The sequence below is a fragment of the Podarcis filfolensis genome (genome assembly GCF_964270895.1).
Source record: "Podarcis filfolensis genome assembly, chromosome: 5".
In the NCBI taxonomy this organism is placed as follows: domain Eukaryota; kingdom Metazoa; phylum Chordata; class Lepidosauria; order Squamata; family Lacertidae; genus Podarcis; species Podarcis filfolensis.
In genome coordinates, this window is record NC_139608.1 from 97,667,581 (window position 1) to 97,689,337 (window position 21,757).

At 43.9% G+C, this 21,757-nt stretch overlaps 1 protein-coding gene across 2 annotated transcripts in view; it reads right to left on the reverse strand.

Moving 5' to 3' along the window:
• Positions 1-20,966, reverse strand: part of KIAA0930 — a 54,276-nt gene extending 33,310 nt beyond the window's left edge. The window contains exon 1 of one of the 2 annotated variants that reach the window (XM_083615869.1): positions 20,377-20,966. In XM_083615869.1, the coding sequence (XP_083471995.1) occupies positions 20,377-20,524 (148 nt within the window). In that variant the 5' untranslated portion in view covers positions 20,525-20,966. The remainder of the gene's footprint in view (positions 1-20,376) is intronic. The other variant, XM_083615870.1, reaches the window with a different exon arrangement.
• Positions 20,967-21,757: the final 791 nt, after the last annotated feature.

Consider the following 21,757-nt stretch of genomic DNA (forward strand, 5'->3'; position numbering starts at 1 on the left):
AGCTGTATCCTGCCCTTTCTCCAAGGAATTATGGGCTGTGCATATAGGGTGAACCCTCTCCCCAACTGAGTTGGCGGGGGGAGAGAGAGAACAAACCTCACTCAAGTGTCCTTCACGGCTGAGCAGATATTTGAATCCAGGCCTGCTCCTGTCCAAGTCTGCCCACCCTCCAGTATAGACCACAGGCACCTGGCTCCCAGAACCCTCCTTTCCCTTTGTCCTCTGTGAAGAGAGATGCTGAGGCAACTCCCCTCCAGCATCTCCTTTAGTATCTCAAGATACTAACTGACAAGGCTTAAAATAAGAAAATCCAGGGCAGCCTTAGGGCATAGTGAGAGATGTGCAAGAAATCCGCAGCACAGAATTCACATTTCAAGAACGGGCCAAGAAACCTAGTCGGCATTTTAAGCAGCACAAGCTCTCCTGAAAGAGTGCAGACTCTTTCATCAGGCATAGGAGGCAACCATATGCAAAACACATGGTAATACATTAGCTTTAGACATCTTAGCTTTGGGGAATCTGGTCTAAGCCATGTCTGCTGTGCTAATTCTACAGCAGGAGGGACACCTGTTGCCCTCTAGTGGTTGGAGGACTGCAACTCCCATCAGCTTCCACCACCATGACCAATGGTGACCAACAATGGGAGCTGTTGCACAACAATATCGGCTGCCCCAGCCTCGTTGTACACCTTCAAACTTGCTTTTGGCCATTGCAGTTGGTGTCCACTTCATGTCTATAGAACTGTGTCTCAACTTGTGGTTCTCAGACTGAGAAAGCCTTCGCAGTATTAGCCGAGGTTGCTTTATCTGAAGGTCCGTAGTGCTGCAGCAACAGGTAAACCACTACCACCGATCTGCTTCTGCAGTGCAGCACAGGAGCGACAGCCATGTTTACGCTCTGTTTATACACTGCTGCAATGAAGCCCAGCATGAGCTGCCTGCAACCTAGAGCACTGCCCAGAATCCTTTGCAACATGCAGAGGTTCTTCAGCAGATAAAGGTTCATTTATAATCCACAGATTTAAGGGGAGGGCGTGAATAGGAGCCAACTCTTAGGGGCCAAGGTCTCTTTAGCTCCCCAATAAAACATTTGAGGGGGCTGGGTCCCTCAAAGTTGAGGGACATTACCATTCAGATGGTGTGTATGCACTACATCTTGAGATTGATTATGCAGGGTGGGGCTTACCTGCCCCCCATATTTTTTTCAAGTTGGCACCCATGGGGGGGGGGGGAGTAAGTTTCAGGAGCTGCTCTCACCCCAAATACATTTACAACTTTCCCCCTTTCAACCTCCCATCTAAGGTAAGTGGTGAAAGAAAAAGGGGAAAGATAGGAAGTCACTCATCTAGGCATCTTTCTTTTACTTTCTACATGCTTCCTGGAAACAGTTTAATTTTACCCACCAATTAAATGCTATACAACATTCTTTAAAATGCCAACCTTAAAATGTCCACAATCCATTGAACCTGCTCCATAAGCAAGATAAAGTAAAGTTGAACTATTTATTTGTTCCCAATGTAATCTAAAATACTGTACTGGTCTGGTCTGCAAGGCGCACTAAGCCAAAACTTGGCCTAATGATCAGTTATGATTAAATGGGCACAAGACGTAGGTCACAACATTATGATGGAAGATTGGGTTAAATTATGGAAAACTGACTTAAAATTTACAGATTGTTCCCTATTGAAGGAGAATTACATGAAGATGATGTACAGATGGTACACAACACCAGTGCAGTTAGGGAAAATGTACAAAACTAGTTCAAATAGATGTTGGAAGTGTAAGGAAAAGGAGGGAACATTTTATCATATGTGGTGGGATTGTAAAGTAATTTTAAAAATTTGGGAAATGATATACAATGAATTGAAGAAAATGTTCCATTTTACATTTGTTTAAAAACCCGAGGCATTTTTGTTGGGGATTGTAGGGAAAGACCTGCCAAAAAAGTTGAAAAACATCTTCATGTATGCGACAACGGCCGCGAGAGTTCTGGTAGCACAAGGATGGAAGACTGAAGAAACTCCAACTAAAGAATCATGGCAAGAAAAATTGATGGACTATGCAGAACTGGCAAAACTGACACATAAACTACAAAATAAGGATAACTGTGAGTTTAAGGATGAATGGGAACCTTTCACAAAGTATTTGAAGATGCAACAAAGCGAACTGGACTCCTTGGCAGGTTTTGAATAAACATTCACAATTTTTTTACTGATAATAATAAGCTAAACAGTTGGGGGATCTATACAACTCTGTAACATGCAGAAAATAGCATTATTGGAGAAACCAAAGACTGGAACTGAGGGAAGTCGGGGGGTGGGGTGGGGTGGGGGGATGGGTTTTATGGTGGGAGGAAAAATGGGGGGGGGAAATAAGGATATGATTTTGGAAAATATGTTTTGTTATAATTTTGAATAAAAATTATTTTAAAAAAAACTTGGTGTGAGCTCCCAGACACATTGCCCCTCCCTGGTACCTTTCACTGCTGCAATGCACTGAGCGAAGCCAAGGCTTGGTTCAGTGATGTTGTCCAATGTGGTTAAGCCGGGGGCAAAACTAGGCTTTATTTCCCATGGGTGAAAGACCCAGTTTGGCACACCCAAGTGCATTTGCGCGCGCACACACAGGCTGGGACCCTCAATGATGCGCCTCTGGAGGCTTCACCTGGGGCAAAAATCCTGGCTAGCCCCTCCTCCACCATATCTAGGGCTCTGGGTCAAGCTCTCTCTTCTCACTAACCATAAGCTGATCTTGGCAATAGCCTGTGGTTAGTGAGGAGAGAGAGAGCTTAACCTTGATTCCTGGTTCAGAGAAGTTGCTCAGCTAAATCTTGCTTAGTTTAGTACACCAGAACACCTCTTACTTCCTTGCTTTCCCTCTCAAAGCAATTAAGAATATTTCCAATTAAAGGGCATCCAGCATGTTGAATCTCTTTCTCAACCAGAAGCCTTTGTACTCCTAATTACAGGTTTGCTCAAAATCTTTGGTTATAAAATTAAAATGCTGAGATACAAAGAGAATCATTTAAAGGGACGCCTAAGGCAGATTCTGCATTGCAGGGAGCTTTAATAACAGCTTAGAAACCATCTGATGAACAAAGAAGGAAAATCATTGCCCTTGCCTATTTTATTTATACAATTCGTATCCCACTTTTCTATAAACAATTATATCCACAGCATCTTACAAGACCCAAATAATGTTAAAATAATCACTAAATTTAGTACATGCAATTACAAAGGAAAAAGCAATAAAAAGCAGCAGCAGACTAACACAAAATGGCTATAGATTAAAAGCTTGCTTTAATTGGGAGAGTTTTTAAAGCTCAGCTCAAAACAAGAAGAGCAGGAGTCCAACACATCTTCTCGGGAAAGGAACTGCAGAATGATGGGGCCACTGCCCAAAGGCTCTGTAGCTGCCTGTGGTCTCCCTGAGGGTGCCAAAGAGCAGGGCCTCTGAAACTAAGCTTAGAAATCAGTCAGCTTCATGTGTGGAAAGAGGACTCAGGAGTTGTCCTAGCTGTGGATCATTCAGGGATTTTAAAAGGTTAGCATAACTTTGAAAGCACTTTAAACTGAGCCTGGAAAAGGACTGCCAACCACTATGAGCTAGCATCGGATGAACTACTGAATATTCTTTGATCTCCAGCTCCACTCAGAGACATTTTGCAACAGCAGCAATTTCCAAAGCATCTTTAAAAGGCGACTGCAAGGGCAAGGAACCTCTGGTTCTTGATCAAACCTTGGCCCAAGAGGTTGTTGGGGGAAGTCACACCCACCTGCCATACACCTGACTTCATACACAACATCATATATGACATCAGGTGTGTGGCAGCGCAGGCCAGGCCAGGCCTTCACAGGAACTGTTGGAGGCATATAGTGGGCTCCGATTTCTTCTTCGCAAGGGGGTACACTCCCAACCGTCCCTTGGCTGATGAGGAAGAGGAGAGTGTCTTGTTCAAGGATGGGGAAATAATTTCCATTCACTAGAAACTGCTTCTCCCTCTTAGCACACCTATAGAGAATCCACAGTAATCCAATGTGAATGGATCTGGCGCGAGAATTATCATGGCCAGTTCTGATTTGTCTCACTAGCTGAAGCTAGTGTTTCCCCCCAATATCATCATCTGAATAGCCAGACCTTTGGGCGGGAGGCGGGAGGTCTATGCACTTAATTAGTTCCTGCTGCCATTTGGACTGTATCCATGATAAAAATATAAGGCATTGTTTGTTTTGTTTTAGGTTTTATATTGTGGTTTTGGCTTTTAATATATTCATGTAGGGTTTGGATGTAAACATAAGAAAGAAAGAAAGAGAAAGCAGGGGGGAACCACTGGATCTACAAGCTGTATTTTGGATCCTAAACTGCTTGACTGGGGTGGGGGGTGGGGAGAAAGATTGTCATTCCAGTTAGAACAGACAATATCTAGTTTGATCATAATTATTTTACAAAAATGACTTTAAAAACCATTCTACACTACCTTGGCCTGAGGCAATACAACCCAGACACAAGGGAAAACTAGGCCAGAACTGAAAGTGAGAAAGGTGGCAGTAATCCCTTCTTCCATAATCTAAAATTCTACACACTTCCAGCAGAGGTCACGTCAACCCTCCAGAACTATTTTTCTCCAGTTATAGCTCACATCTTTTTGTTTTAGACAGCTGTTTGCCAGATGGGGCATGATAGCCATTTAAATACATACAATAAAAATGATAAGAAAATAAAAATATAAAAAGAGCCCTGCTGGGCTGGACCGAAGCTCCCTCTAGCTCAGGATGCCCCTTTCCCACAGTGACCCACCAAATGCCTCTGGGAAGGGCAGAAGGGGGCCTGTTGCTCTTCCCCCTGGCAAGTGAAATTGAGTGGCATATCATCCCTGGAAGCTGCATACAGCCACCATCAAACACAGCTAATAGTCAATGACAGACTTGTCTAATGAATTTCCCTTTAAAGCCATCAAACCTAGTCATCTTCTTAAGCAGTCTTTCTCAACCTGTGGGTCCCCAGATGATGCTGAACTACAACTCCCATCACCCCTAGCTAGCAAGGCCAGAGCTCAGGAATGATGGGAGTTGTAGTCCAACAACATCTGGGGACCCACAGGTTGAGAACTGCTGTTTGCGGCATAGAAATTCATAAACTGAGGCTATTCCTTTTGTCTGTCCTGAACTTCCTGCCAAGCTGGCTAATCAGATGACCATGAATTCCAGTATTCTGAAGGAGAAAACCCTCTGTGTCATAGAATCATAGTCATAGGTCTACACTGTCTGTCTTGAGATGCGGTGATCAGAACTCTCTCTTCTTCAAACTGTTTCCAGTTCTCTTTAATTGCCACTGCCTGCTCATCATCATCATCATCATCACTTTTAATCTGTATACCGTCTTTCTATCTTACAATACCCAAGAACAGAAGCTGAAGAAACAAAGAATGTACACCTTATAATAATCTAATGCAATACAAAAATGTCATAATAAAACGTAACTTTAAAATAAGCAACCTACATCAAATAAAATAACATTCAACAATCATTAGAATAGTATGAAATAATATTACATATCAGCATATAAAAATTAAAACAGAAACCCACTCTAAATAATTTCTAAACTACAATCAATAAAACAACGCCAAGCCACAGTGCATAAAATAATACAATACAAATTGAGAAGCAGAGACTGGCGGGTGGAGCAAGGCAGGTGGAAGGAGGCCTTGCCTGATGAAGTCTCTTCCCTCACAGTTCTTCCTCCAGGCACAGCTCCCTTATGAGGACTCCCAGGGCCGTGTGTGTGTGTGTGTGTGTGTGTGTGTGTGTGTGTGTGAAAATCCCCATTATTTCAACGCCTTCCAGCATCTGCTCCATTCTCAAATGAGCACTTTACACAAATCTCAGTAGATTACCAAGAGGCTCAACTGTCAAAACGAATTGCTAGAATCTAATAGTTAGATGACATTGAGATGCGGGTGGCGCTGTGGGTTAAACCACAGAGCCTAGGACTTGCAGATCAGAAGGTCGGCGGTTCAAATCCCCGCGACGGGGTGAGCTCCCATTGCTCGGTCCCTGCTTCTGCCAACCTAGCAGTTTGAAAGCACGTCAAAGTGCAAGTAGATAAATACGGTAGCTACCGCTCCGGCGGGAAGGTAAACGGTGTTTCCATGCGCTGCTCTGGTTCGCCAGGAGCGGCTTAGTCGTGCTGGCCACATGACCCGGAAGCTGTACGCCGGCTCCCTCGGCCAATAAAGCGAGATGAGCGCCACAACCCCAGAGTTGGCCCCGACTGGACCTAATGGTCAGGGGTCCCTTTACCTTTACCTAATTGTTAGATGAACAAGAGAGGATAGGAGTAATCTAAAAACATATTCATAGATCTTGCAGAGCAAGCAGTTACAGACACACCAGAAATAGGCTTCACCTTCTACCTCATAATAGGCCAATAGTAAAATCAAAAGGATTTATACTGATCTTCAACTGAAACTAACCCTATGTATGTTGAGTTAATTTAATATTTGCATTCTGCTTTTCCAGTGACAAATGTTGAGCTCAGAGTGGCTCAGAGTAATCATAATAGTATTTTTTTAAAAATACAAAGCAAACAGCAGCAACAAACTCGTCAAAACAATTAATACAATTGAATAAAGTCATAGTAACTCATTGAACAGATACTTCTTGATCACACAGAATCTTATTCCAGAACAACAAAAAATGGATTAGCTGTACGTACAACTGCCACTTCTCTCCTTCCTTGACTTATGCCCTTCCCAATCTAAAATCTAGACTGGGAACTCCTGAGCAAAAGGGGCTGTTGTTTTGCTTTGTAAACACCATGTTTTCAAAATGCCAAGTTAATTTTTGTCAGATGCAGAGAACGTGTTAGGGCTCCTGCTTGGGTTCCATTGGCAATGGTCCCCTCTGGCAAAAGTGTGGCAGAGCAGAAAGCATGACACAGAATGCCCCCCCCCCTTGCCATAGTGGTCACTGTCAGTGACACTTTTGCACAAAAAGAGGATATGTCATACCAAGATGGTTGAGTTTCTGTTGTTCTGATCGGGAAAATGTCTAGTTTCTATTCGGGAAAATTAATTTTAGACTTTTCTTAGCAATGCGTTTTAATACTCACTTCCTGTTTTAACAAACTGCATGCGCATTGAAAGGGGAAGGGGAACCATCTCCGATGGTGGCTAAGAAGCAGACCAGCAAACAGGGTTTAGGAAGATGAAAGCATCTAAAAGCTAGCCAGTAGACAAAGCATTGCAGCATAGAGAGTTATGGATACGTACAGAGCTGAAGCAATCACCTTGACAAAATTGCAGCCACTCTAGATCACTTTTCTCTGTCAAATCATGAAAGCCATTATTGTCTCTGCCATGCCATGCCCTGACAGGGCAAGTGCCTTGGGAATACTTGTTAGTTTAAAGAGGCGAGGATGGTGGCACTAGAAATTCATTGCTCAAAGGCCAGCAGAAGAACCCTGTTGCAAAAGGTAAGTGGCAACAGAAAAGAACCAGAGTGACCCAGATACCCTCTTGCCCGCAGATTGGGCATACCAGTCAAGTTTTTAAGATGCATTTTGGCTGTATATATAATAGGTGCAAAAGCATAAATATTGAGGAAATATAAAATTAGTGTGTTAAATACCTTCAATATCTTAAGACATTTAAGACATTGCTTACACTGTTTGAAATTTTCAAGAGCATAAAAGTATTTCAGCAAAAAAAATTCCAGGCAAAGCTTTGAATTGTATTCATTATTTTGTGACATTTAAGCTACATGAAGTGTATTTTACTGATTCAGCCCCCAATTAATCATTACAGTTCAAAAACTTTTCACTATTGGGAAAACATTTCAAGATATTTACACAGCACACAAAATTAACATGGTTCACTTCACCAACTTTATTATTTAGGTACTGTATGTGTTTATTTATTGAAATACTCAGTGCTTTTCTTGGGGGGGGGAGGTGCCAGTCCTGCATATCCTTGAGTATCCCCAGAAAAAAATGCACTGGAAATATTTATAAACTGCACTTTTATAGGATATATCAAGGTGGTCAATTTAGGTCAATGATTTTTTTCTGGAAAACTCACACCATTGTTTACCAGCTCTATGAATCTGTGCTTCACATAACCTTAAGACACCACAAAAGTGGTTAATCTTAAGTATGGGTAGTGAAAGCAAACCAACTTCCAACTGCAGTTAATGAAGGTGGCTCATTTCTACAAACCATAGTTTAGATTAACCACAATTCAGAGTTCAGGTGCCACACTAAACCACAGCACATCGTAACGGAAGCAGGTGCTTTCCATCCCATCTTCACGGCTATTGCTGGAGGAGAACTGGTGAATGGGGAGCAGGGGAGCCCAGGCACTGCTAGCGTAGTTCTTAACAGTACTAACCCATGGTTTCATATTCCATCTGAATACTGCTGCTGTGTTGAAACATATTCTTACAAAGCATCTAGAAGAACATGTTTATGACCGATCTTGCACATTTCAGTTGCTGGCTCCGTTATTGATCTTCAGAGCTGTTGAGCACCCAAAGCTGTCATGCCCTTCAACTGGATTTGCAAATGCTCTGCAGTCCCCTTAAATCAATTCCTCTAAAGCGGACCTGCCTGCTGGGGTTTGGCAGCAGCCCAATGGAGGCTTACTAATTCTGAAACAAGGTACCCCTGGAAGCCCCACTCAGCACTTTCCCATCACTAATAATAGAAGTGAGATCTAAATAATGATCATTTAAATTCTGGAGTTCCTCCAAATGCAGCCCAGGGAGTTCTACCACAGAACTGACTGCATTTTTTAAAAAAGTACTGAACTGCAGCCAAAGTTATATGTGGGCTTTTCTTTGGACCTCTGGCATCTTGCATTAATAGAAGAGAAAACACATTCTACTGCCAGGAAGAGATCTGAGTCCCCACACAAAAAATGGCACCGTCATGAATGCCTGCATTAACGGCAGCACAACAAAACAGAAGCAGAGCGCATGCTTAGAACCCCTGGCATCCTTAGTTAAAGGATACTATGGAAGAGCGGGGGGGGGGGACAGGCTCTGACTGAGACTTTGGACTACCATGGGCAATGGGGCAGATCAAAGGTCTGGCTGTGTCAGGTAGTTTCATATTTTTTTTAAAAAGCCTGTTCGCTATTTAAACAATTGTAAACTCTGAAAGCAACATATGAAGAGCTATAGGGTTACGTCTCACTGAGATGTGTTGGCCTTCTGAATAGTTCACCCCAAATTTTAGCTCTTGTTTTCCTTAAGGGGAATTAACACAAGCAGAAGAAGCAAACCACAAGTTCTCCTTACTAATAAAATGGGAGTTAAATACTAAGAACAGATTGCTCACCCCTCTGTGACTTCCTGTATACAACTGACAGTAATTAAACACACGCACACCAATCTGAAAAATAAGAGCTACACTTCCAAGTGAATGGCAGCTGAATATTCATCCATAAGGAATTTAAAGAGGTATGTTGTTGTTGTTAAGCTCAGCGTGCAGGGTTTGCTTCCTCTAAGTGCAGATTATGTAGGGGGTGGGGATCTGAAGGTGGTGTCCTAAAGGCTTATCATACTGAAAGCAAGGGGTGTGATATCCAACTAAGTCATACTGCATGACTAACACTGGATATCACTCAAATCTTATGGTAGGAAGGGTCCTTTTCTATAGGTGCCAGAGGATATGAGAGAGAGAGAGAGACTGAGAGAGAGAGAGAGACTAATTGTGCATATTTCTAAGCTACGCTTTAAATCAAAGACAAGAATGCAGAGCCTGACACTACTGGCTGATGCTATCGAGGAAAAATACAACAGAGAAAGAACCGATACTAGGATACAGCCAGTTAGAGCTCTGAGCAACAGCAGGATGCGCATGTTAAGGGCAACACCTCAATGTGCAGCCAAGACCTGTGGTGACATCATCCAGTCTGCTGAGCAAGGGGAGTGAGTTAAAATCATGTCCTTCTGTCAGAACTCTGGAACAAGGCATAGGATGCCTTTATGCCACAATTCTGCCACCAGGGGAATTGACAAGCAAGCAGAAACCTTTATTAACTTCCTGCTCACATTCCTTTTTCTTTTTCAGCAAGCTGCAAGACTAAGAAACAAAGCAGACAAGACAATCCTCTTCCCGGGCTGCCAGCCACCAATTAACCTAGATCACCCCTCCCTGCCCTTGTACAGTTTCAGAAATCCAAACACTGTTTCAGTAAATGCAACAGTAGTGTTGTTTTTCAACGGTTATCAAAAATATATTTGACACACAAATTAATAGGTCCAACAATCAAATAGAGAATTTTAGTGACCTGCTTTTTCATCAATTAAAGCCTATTACATTTACATAAATGCGCATGTTACCAAAGTCTGACTGTGGATGTTGAAGAAAGTGCACGGTAGCTTTTGCTTACAAAACTGTAGCTACACATTGATAGAAAGAGCTGCCAGCTTTAACATTTTATTTTTTTATTCCTCATTACAGTAATAAAAGAGATTTAAATATCACCATCCATTTGTCCCACGTGTTTTCTGGATTCAGCCATTACAAGTTTGACATAGGAACAGACTACATTGAAGAGCTCCCATATCAATTCCATATACCAAGAGTATACCAGGCTCACACTTACGTAACTCAAAGGACACCATTCATACATGAGAGAGGCATCAGCAGACAAAGGGGTGAGTAGGAAGTGTGCAGAATACCACAAACTGCAGAAAAAACCTGGGGGGTGGAACTGCCCCATAAGTAACTTAAAAGTACAGAATGTTCAGTGGCTCAGATGGGGGGTGCCAATTGAAATAGGGGGGCAGAGACACATTATGAAGAAAGCACCAATGTCAGGAAAGGTCACTTCCTGATTCACAGTGTAAAGCAATTTTTATATGTCCGCTGGAACAGAAAATGATTCAAGAAATCCTGTATTTTAATATAGGAACAATTGGGCAACTGCAAATCCACCCTCCCAAAGCCCAAAAGGCAGCAGCAAAGACAAGACTACTCTAATTCAGTTCTTCTTTAGCAGGAGAAGTTTAAAAATGTAAGTGCCAATGCAAATTTTCACAGCAAAGACAGTCCATTATCCCCCAAACTGCAGGTTAGGAAAGAGTGTCTTATGAAAGCCCTGCTGTGCAGCTCATACACTGGTCAGGCTCCAAAAAACAAGCTTCCAGTGTTGTCCAGAGATACTGGGCCCCATCACAGGTTGAGAGATGGGCTACAGCTATGCATTGTTTTTATCCTCAGATTGCAGGTCGGTCTGAGAAAATAATGCACAACAAGCCTGCAATACCTCTATTGCAAGTGGCAGGGAGGCTATGCTCAAAATCCACTGTTAAATGCACACCAGAAGTAGGGTGACTTAGTTTGTCTCCTCTCGCCTCCCCTCAGCCAAATCCATTGGCTCGGCTGCAAAGTGAACTATTGAACTATTAAAATATTCCAGATGACAAACACTTGGAATTAGGGATTCCTGCCTTTGGAGCTAACTTTTGTGTTATCTACATCCTTTTGCCACAGGCTCAGCAGAGCCAACTAGGCAGCTGCTGAGCGTACAGAACTCAAGAGAGGAGCAGGACTCTCCATTGAGGGAAAGGGTGTTTTATACAGATTAGTTTTGGCTATATCGTATAAATTTCTGATAATCTTTTACTTTTATCTGTTTTGAAGTAATTCATACATTAGAACTGTTGTTTACGTATAATTGAAATAGGTAGTCCATAGAGCAGATTAGTGGTTATGTTGAAGAGAGATTCCAAAAGTTACAACATTATAATTCCCTATTTGGCTACCTGTATGATATATACAGTATCAACAAAAAAAATAATCTACTGAAGATGTACTTAATGCCTGTGAGAATTTGGAAAAACCACTACTGCAAAAATATTGATGCTGAAGATCTGTGCTGTGAACTTATAACAATAGTTCAAAGACTTCCAAAGTCTATGCAGCTACAAGGAGAACTTCTCTTCATACTACAATAAAAACTCCTGGATAATGTGCCTAATGTTTCTGTTGCTCTAAGGATCATTCTCACACTTCTTCCCATGTCAGTGGCAAGTGGGGAACGCAATTTCTCAAAGCTCAAACTTATAAAAACTTACATACGCTCAACAATGTTGCAGAAGAAACTAGTTGTTGGCTTGGCAGCCATATCCACTCAACATGCCCAAGCATCAGGGCTCGACTTGAAATAATTGGTTGGGAAATTTGCAAAGGAAAAGGAATGGAAAGTGAGATATGGGTCTTCTTTTGCATTTCAGAAAGATAATTAAAGGTTGTTGTATTATATATTCTTGCAATTTAAAATAAATTTAGCAATTTCAAGTTTTGTAGTTTTCATTTTTTTCTACATCTGTTTTTGAAAACTGAATTTAGCAATGGGGGGGGGGGTTTGCAGGTGCAAGTTGTTAACCTTGCCTAGGGCTCAAAACAGCCCTACATGTCATCGATACTGCAACATTTTGTTGAAGGGCCCACTTGTTGAGAAGGAAAGAATGGAATTGACCCTCACTGAGGGAGGGAGGCCTTTCTAAGGAAAACAATTATCTGAATTAGGCAGGACTGAGGTTGTATGTGTGCCCAAAATAAGCTGCCACTCACAAGGACCCAACCTCATGTGGAAGGATGATGTGGCAAACAAGGAAGTATATGTCAATTCCAGACACAAAACATTATTACTCAGATAGATTGTTATTCCTTAAAGAGCTGTTATTCCTTAAAGAGCCAGTGCTTCTGATTTTTCTGCAACTGAACCTTGCAAGGTTCAAGCCTGTTTACCAACTACAACCCTTGGAAATCCTCCCCATTGGCCCACAGGCATGAATTCTGGCTACAAGGACCAGTCAATACTGACAGACACCACCTCAACTTATTCTAGGGCTCAGCCCTAGCAAGGAAATTGTGTTCTGAGTGAAAGCAAGCCGCCCACCCAGAGTGTTCTGCACAAACTCACACACAAAAAACAGCCCACAACTTTCTTGATGAAGTTAAGGTTAAGTAACAGTGTCTCACGCAAAAGGATAAATCCTTTACAAATCTGGCATGAATTATGCAAAGCATGAATTACGTATTACCATTTCTACTGGAGAAGTATCTAATGGAGATAATCACAGATTACTATGCTAGGTGTGACACAGATGACAAAGAAATAGGTGGGTGGCCAATTCTAGCTGGCCAAGAAGAAAAAAGAAGGCACACATTTGCACATGCTTATATATATAGATAGACAGAAATAAAGGATTGCAACAATTGAAACAGAAGGGCCCTCCATCCGCAAATAGTGGTGAAGACTGTGCCCAGGGAGACTTGCACACCTGCTCAGCCTGCTGCCCAGGTGCCAACTGCTGATGGAAAACTTCTGGGCTTCTCCTGCTCTCCCTCCTTGAGCTTTTTTAGCCTTAAAGCTGACTTGGGCTTGGCAGCCACTCACCAAGGAAAAACAACGTATTCTCGCTCTCTTTTCCAAAGACAGTCTCTATTCTTCGCTGTCTCTTGTAAAACCCCATCCTGTATTGCCATTTGGAGAGGCACAAGGGTGCTTTCTTAAGAGGTCACTGTGTTCTGATGCATCCTAGAGAACTCTCTAAGACCAGGCCCTTTCCCTGGGCCTTCAGAAGCAATATTTCCAGGCGGGTGAGTGCATGGAAACTGCACCTCAAACTCTAATGCGCAGTAGCATGCTGCTTTGCTGCTGCTTCTTTTCCACCCTTGCCATCCTGAGTCAGGAGTCATCAAAGTTAGTCACCAGGTCAGCAGAGACACCTTCTCATCCTTCTGGATGGCTACACCTGCTGGGTTCAAAGGCCAGCACAAGGATGCCCTCCCCACCCTAGACCTTGAGGGGGAGAGAGAGAGAGAGAGAGAGAGAGAGAGAGAGAGAGAGAGAGAGAGAGTCTCTACTGTACACTTTCTCTATTTCCATTGCTGGGATTTTAATCCAACATTATCCAAAACACATTTGTAATTTGTTGTAAGATAATAGGGGAATTCCATGAACATGTCAATCTACTGTCCCATTTTTCATTTTCACATATAGTTACCAAGTTCTATATCATTCTAAATTTCCAAAGTTCAGTATCTGGCAAAAGTTTCTCAAAATGGTATATTCTACACGTGAATAAAACAACCAGAAGCATGATAAGCAAAGCATTACTCAGAATTTCTCTAATTTCCCCCCCTAAGTACATTTTAAAAATCTCTCAAGAAAACAGAGTCTAGGTTAATTGCCCTTTATTGTATTGATAGTTTTGGTTTCTCATTTGGAGAAATGACAATAAATTTTCCGTTAGGAACAAAATTAGATGAACTTAGGACACTAAAATGTATGATGGTTTAGTGTGTTACATTAGTTACAAAAACACATGCCCCCCCCAACAAATGAAAAGAAAAAAACTACATAATTTAACTTCATTCTATTCTTTGAGATTCTTAGATATATTAATTGAAATGTGCTTTTCATATGTTTCTTGGGACCCATGTAACACAACATTGGTGCAACTTATATAGCATAAATGTGTTGTCTTGTGCACCTTCAATAATCATAGTGAAACAAAAGCTGCATGTTCAGAGGCAGCAATAAATATCCCTCTAAACTAGAGACAGGGAACCTGAGGCCATCCAGATGTTGCCAGATTCTGTCAGCCAAAGTTGGCACGATCCACACTTGGGCATGGGGGGAGGGCAACCCAACAACAGACTGGAGACAAAGAGCCGTAGCTGGCCAGCGTGAGTGGGGGTCACCCAGTTGATCCCTGGTCTGATCCAGCAAGACTTTTCTGACACACGCACCAAAGCACAGGGCTTGGCATGTATACTGCAATAGGTACTGGACTGGCACTGACTCACACTTTTGTCTAAATCTGGCACATTTGCCAAAAACATCAACCACTCTTGCAGCAGGCAAAACAGATTAAAGGAAGAGGACGAGGCAGGCACTCCGCGTGGTTTTTCTATTAGGGATAGCAGATCAAGGTATCTGCTGCCTCTGCCTCAGGAGCCCCTGCTCTTTGGTGTCTGGATAGAAGAGGGAAGCCAGTTTGTACCTCACTGCATCCCACATTGTCAAGGGTCATCCAATAATTTTCCATGGAAATTACAAAGATGCACAGCAAGCCCCATTTTTAGGTGCATGTTTTTTTGCCCTTTTCATAACCAGCAAAAAAAGAATAGGGTCACACTACTTTTATTCTGAAGGGAACAGAGCCTGGTGAGTCACTGAACCAGCACCATATTCCCAGTCTAGATCGGGCCCCTGCTAATGGCACTTTCAGGGCCCGCCAGCCGCTTTTCCTAAAAAATAAAAGTAACCGCGTATGCATGTTTGTTTTTGAACTCTGACATGCAGTTTGGCCACAAATTAGGCAAAGTAATTAGCCCTATGCAAATATGCTTAATCTCTGTGCAGGATTTCTCCCTTTCTGTTTTAAAAGCAGAACACAAATTGCCCTGCTTATGTGAGATGATGCTATATGGACATCTGATATTTTAACAGACTTTTCCACTGTTACAATGACCCCACTTATATGTGATGTCACAGACTGAGGATCAGATCTCCTGATGTAATAAAAATAAACAGCTCCAGTAGGCAGGAGCATGCAGTTTATTGCTGAAATAGCTGGAAATGGAGATACAACATGACTCTTTATGTGTTAACATAAAGAGAAAATGAAAACTTGGCTAGATTTATTTACAGTACTACATTAAAAACATAAGACTGAACATATAGAAAAATAGATATATTGTACATGGAACAAAGATGTAAATAGCGGGCAACATTCCTGAAGTGAAAGGGACTGGTCAAAACTGATGACTGGCCTATACTTAAGATACAGCTTCATTATTTTACCTTGTGACTGCAAACATTTTACAGATGTGGTCACATGCAAGTTCATACATATTTGCACTGGAAAAACTGCAAGAGCAAAAATGAATACATAACCTAAGTCACTTTGACAGAGAACAGTATTATATTCAGAATCCCAAGCTACCCACATTGCCTTCCTTGGCAGTTATTTCACAATAGGCTTCTAAAGAGATGGATTGGGCTGTATAGATTTTCTCAAGCTTACTGTTTTCTAAAGAAGTGCCTAGTATGAACAACAAGCATAGAGAATCTTTAGCCTCTATTTGCACGGACCCAAAGGTAGCTCACTTAGACCCTGACAGACACTATGAAGTCACTCAGAGCAGGGAGGGTCTGATTCAGATGGAGATGGAGGTCGGAAGAAAAGCTAAACAAAAGAGCCTCAAACCATCTAATAAGCTTGTGATTTCGCACACATCCAACAACAACATATGACTCAGTCCGACAATAACCAGAGAACTGCTGCATTATCAAACACTGGGAGAGAATTCAGGTGCTGTGTAAGAACTGCTGGTCAGTCCAAGACATCTTGGCACTACGGTGGCACATCAGACACAAGGTAGTGGCAGCACACAAAAGAGAAACAGAGAGGGCAGAATGCAACTTTAATAACAACAACAACAACAACAACAACAACAATAATAATAATTTATTTATACCCCAGCCACTCTGGGCGGCTCCCAACAGAATATTAAAAATAGAATCAAGCATTAAAAACTTCTCTAAACAGGGCTGCCTTCAGGTGTCTTCTAAAAGTCGGGTGGTTGTTTATTTCCTTGACATCTGATGGGAGAGCATTCCACAGGGCAGGTGCCACTACCGAGAAGGCCTTCTGCCTGGTTACCTTTAGCCTCACTTCTCGCAGGGAGGGAACCGCCAGAAGACCCTCGGAGCTGGACCTCAGTGTCCGGGCAGAACGATGGGGGTGGAGACGCTCCTTCAGGTGTACTAGGCCAAGGCTGTTTAGGGCTTTAAAGGTCAGCACCAACACTGAATTGTGCTTGGAAACGTACTGGGAGCCAATGTAGGTCTTTCAGGACCGGTGTTATGAGGTCTCGGCAGCCACTCCCAGTCACTTAAACTTGGCTAGGGGCTGGCCATTTCTGAATGCCTAATTTGTTGCAATAAAGCAGCTACAATGGCAGTACAACCAAAAGGCAACGTTACAGAAAACGTCATCACATACAGCTCCCAAGTTAAAACAGTACAACGCATCATCAGAGATCTACAACCTCTCCTGGACAATGACAGTTCTCTTTCTCAAGCTCTGGGAGGAAGACCTTTCATTGCCTACAGACAGCCACCCAATCTTAAACAACTCCTAACCCACAATAATACTACAACCAGACGTAACACGGACACTGGCACCAGAGCCTGCAATAAACCCAGATGCCAACTTTGCTGCCACATACACCCGGACAACACCATTACTGGCCCCAACAACATCACACATACCATCTCGGGACTATTTAATTGCTCATCGTCTAACATTGTATATGCCATCAAATGCCAACAGTGTCCTTCAGCTCTCTATATTGGACAAACAGGCCAAACCTTACGCCAAAGAATAAACGGACATAAATCGCCAAAGAATAAACGGACATAAATCGGACATCAAGAATCACAAGACAGAGAAACCAGTAGGAGAACACTTCAATCTCCCAGGACATTCTATACAAGATCTCAAAGTAGCTGTATTACTACAAAGGAATTTCAGAAATAGACTGGAAAGAGAAGCTGCTGAATTGCAACTCATTACCAAACTTAAAACCATGGAGAGACCTGGTCTGAACAAAGACATTGGATTCTTATCTCATTATACATGACAAAACCATTTTTCACCTTCTCACCCCTTGCTTTTTCCTGTAAGACCTATTGCAGTCATTAAGAGTCGTCAACAGGCTCATCACAGCTATCTGCCAATCACCCATTCCCACCACCCTTCTGAGTAATACCCCTCCCCACCTTCTCACTATATAGAAGGATCTGGCAACTTCTGTTTCAGTGTATCTGAAGAAGTGTGCATGCACACGAAAGCTCATACCAAGAACTAACTTAGTTGGTCTTTAAGGTGCTACTGGAAGGAAAAAAAAAATTGTTTTCATTACAGAAAAGTCACTCACTTGATTCAAATAAAAGTTCATTGCAGAAACATCCACCATAAATTGCTTTTCCACACTTTCAACCTTCAGGGAACACTTTCCACACCAACTATTCTACTGAGGAACCCACATGCCTGTGCCCCAGAGCCCTTGAACGCTATGGAGGATTTTAGAAAGTGCCCTAGGGTGTCGACTTCTTTCACGTGGGGCTGTTGGACCTCATCTTGACCTTCTGTGAACCTTGAGAGCCCCATAGAACTGATGTTTTCACTGGGAAAGGGAAACCCTGCTGTGCCCCCAAATAAATTTTAGGATTGGGGGGGGAGGGAGGACAAAATAACTCAGCTGTTCTACAGGAATGTATTCCTAGGAGTGTAAGCAAGGCAAACCTGTTAGAAGTTTTGACCAACATCTTCAAAGGATATTAGAAGCAACAGAAAACAGATTACTTTTAAAGCTCTTAACCTATTTACACAGAGATTAGGCCAGATCCTATCCAGACATAGACCTCAGAACACACAGCAGGTGTTGGATCAACACAGGAAGCAGTCAAGGTCCAATTTCTTTTGGGGGGAGCGGGATGTGGGGAGAGAAAAAGATACTCTTGTTTGCATGGCTTTCTAGATACAGAAGTACACAGCCAGCTTTATTCTCTCAGCATAAAGCTTCAGTTTTGTTTTCCAGTTTGTTTTCTCCCAGAGCAATAAAATCAATGCTGCTTTATCAAATTCCCTCACAGATGGCTATGGACTGTTTCCATGTGATGTGAGATCTCAGCTGTTAGGCAGAGTCCGCACATGCAAAATGCTCCTGTGGCTCCTGTTCTGACAATAGGATCCATGCACCATAAATTACAGCCATGAGTCAGAGATAAGAGAGACAATGAAGAAAAGGCTCTATGCTGGCTATCTGAGCAAGTGTGTAAGTAAAAGAGGTGGGGAAAGACGGAGAACCAAGCCATGTGGATTTCAATTAAACTATGATGCTGCAGTGCTTTCCAGTGAGCCCCCAGAAATGCACACTCTCCATCCCTTTCCTGCTATCTAGCTGTCTTCTCCCACCATCTATCTCAGACTAGTAAATAGCCCAACAAAAACGTTTAATAGCTCAGACAGGCATATCTCTGCTAGCCTTTCATGATGCAAACACAGACTGAAGGGAAAACAGAACCCAGACTCTCTTACCGCTTCAAAGGCCTCTCTGTGGGGAGACAGTTCTCTTTTGCCACAAGCAGTTGGAGTAGTGGCCACTTACAACAGTCTCCTGATCAATTTAACAACCGGAAGATAAGACAAACTTTGTCAAATCTAGACAAGCAACCTCAAGATAGTCATGTACTGCTCCATTGCGGTTTTTGGCATTGTTAAGGGAGCAACAGGCATCAACTATACATTGAAGCAATATACAGAAACCCCAAACATGTGGATTTTGGGGCCTAGTAACCATATTTTGACAGGCAGAGTGTTTCTAAGAACTGCTTAGCATGCTGTTTCTCATACCTCAAGATTGCCTACATAAGAGCATGTGATGTGGGCTAGCTAACAGAATAAGACATGCTTGCCACTGTTATATTCACAGATCACCAGCAGACACAAATTCCCACCCTGCTTTCAGCATCTGCTTATCAACTTAGCAGGAATCCCTGAAGTGAACATGAGGGGAGGGGCAGTTTGTCATGAAACTATCTCCTAAAATTACCTTTTTCTTGTTTAGGTAAATAAAAATCTTTTTGGGGGGGGGAGTACAAGGAGTCTTGTATTCTCTTGTGGGGTTTATATGCTCCTGGGCCCACCTCTGGCATATTTTAACCCTTGAAACATATGAAGGAGGGACAGGAACCAATGCGTCCTTGAGCAAGTGCAGAGTACATTTCCTTCCCCACTAAATATTGACAAAGAGCTCAATCTTATCAGGAATCTGGCGGAAGGATTTGCAGATCACAGGAGCCTGTTTCCAAACAGACCTGGGAACTGGCATGTCTTCTTCTTAGAAATTAAGTAGGCCTCTTTTGCATCTGGTTCACACTCTAAAAGATACGGATCTATAAAGTACCCAAAAACTGGGCTGCCACTGTTATAACAAGAAAGAGAGAGCAATGTCTTGGTTCTGTGCCTTTGACAGCAGCCTCGTCCGCTCAGAGAAACGCAACATATGAACCCCCCCTCCTCCCTTTATCTCCATGGCACGAAGAAGGGTCCGCTGCCAGGTTTCTGTGGCTACCGGGTTGCCTTTGGCCCTGTTGGTCTGTCTCTTCCAGTCTGAAAAGGGGGCAAAGGCCAGCCAAAGCTACGCGCTGCGTTGATTCTGTTTCAGCAGCAGCAGCAGCACCACGCCGCGCTACGGAGGCGCATCGGGGCAGAGAGCTGCCCTGGCGGGGGTGTCGGCCCTCCTCTTCCTCCCCGGGAAGCCCCCCCCCCGGCCACTCACTCACCCAGCCCGCTGATCTCCTGGCGGATGTTGACGCGGTTCCTCTCCTCCACTATCGCCCGGAGCATCTGCTGGAGAGATCGGTCCAAGTCGCCTCCGTCCTCCTCGTCTTCTCTCGGCCCAGCCTGGCCGAAGGGCTTGAAGGATGCCATGCCGACGCCCCCCAAGATGCGCTCATCGCAGTCTGCCGGCGAAGGGGGAGCCGCGGCAGGACTTCCCCCTTCCTTCCTTTCGCCTCCTCTCTTTCGATGGCGGGGAGGAATCTCCTTTAAAATCTATATATATGTCTTTTTCCTGCCTTCCGCGGAGAAGAATCGAGGGCGATGCGCCGGGCGCGCGAGTCTCCGGCTAAGGGCTGCCTTTGTCAGGGGCTGAGCCGGGGGCCCCGCGGGAAGGAAAGAGGCGCGCTCGGCTTCTCTTCCATGGCCCGAAAGCAGCGAGATGGTCCCAGAACCAAGTCCGGGCTGCTGCTCCGCGGCGCGCTGCCCCAGGCAAAGTCCGGCGCCGTCCAAGCTGGGAGGCGCTTCCGCTCCGCGATCAGCTGAGAGGCTGCGGCGCCCGGCGCCCCACCAGCACTTCCTGCAACACGCGGCCAGGGCGGCCCAGAGAGGAGGAGGAGGAGACGCCAATGGGCGCGCCCACAAGGCGGCGGGGGGGGGGGTCGAGCGGCTGAAGTCATCGCGACACGAGGAGGGAGGGAGGGAGAGAGACAGACAGCGGAGACCCACCCGGAGAGACACGGAGGGGGACCCGGCCTGGCCTCCCGGCGCCCTCCCCCCCTTTGCTCGCGCGATTTTTTCCTTTATCGATAAGAGATACCTTAGAAAACAAAAAGAAAGTCCCTGCTTGATTTATAAGATGATCATGGGATATCCGGAAAGTATAAAACAATGCAGCTACGTGAGAACCTGGATCGTGCCCTGAATATTATACTGATGGTCCTTGACTCTTCCCTCTGCACTCGCCACACCCCGACCAAAAGGGCTCCTCCACACTCCCATGCGCCCTCCTGGTCTGGCACATCCTAAGAACAGGTTTTCACAGGGAAAGCGTCCGCCCACCCCCGCCTTTGTGTTCTATGAATGCCACTAGCTCCTGGGCCAGACGTGTATAGAGTAGTTCTAGTGCTCTGTGCATCTGCATAAGGACATAAGACGAGCCAGCTGCCTCAGCCCCCTGGCCCTTCTGGTCCAGCATCACAGCAGCCACCCAGAGTTGCCGGGGAAACCCAGCCAGATTGGGGGGCAGGTATAAATAATAAAATTATTATCATGATCATCGTTATTCTTATAGCCAAGCAGATGCCTGTGGGGGAAACCAGCAAGCAGGACTCCAGCGCAAGACAAGGCACCCCTCCTGTGGTTTCCAGCAACTGGCATTCGGAA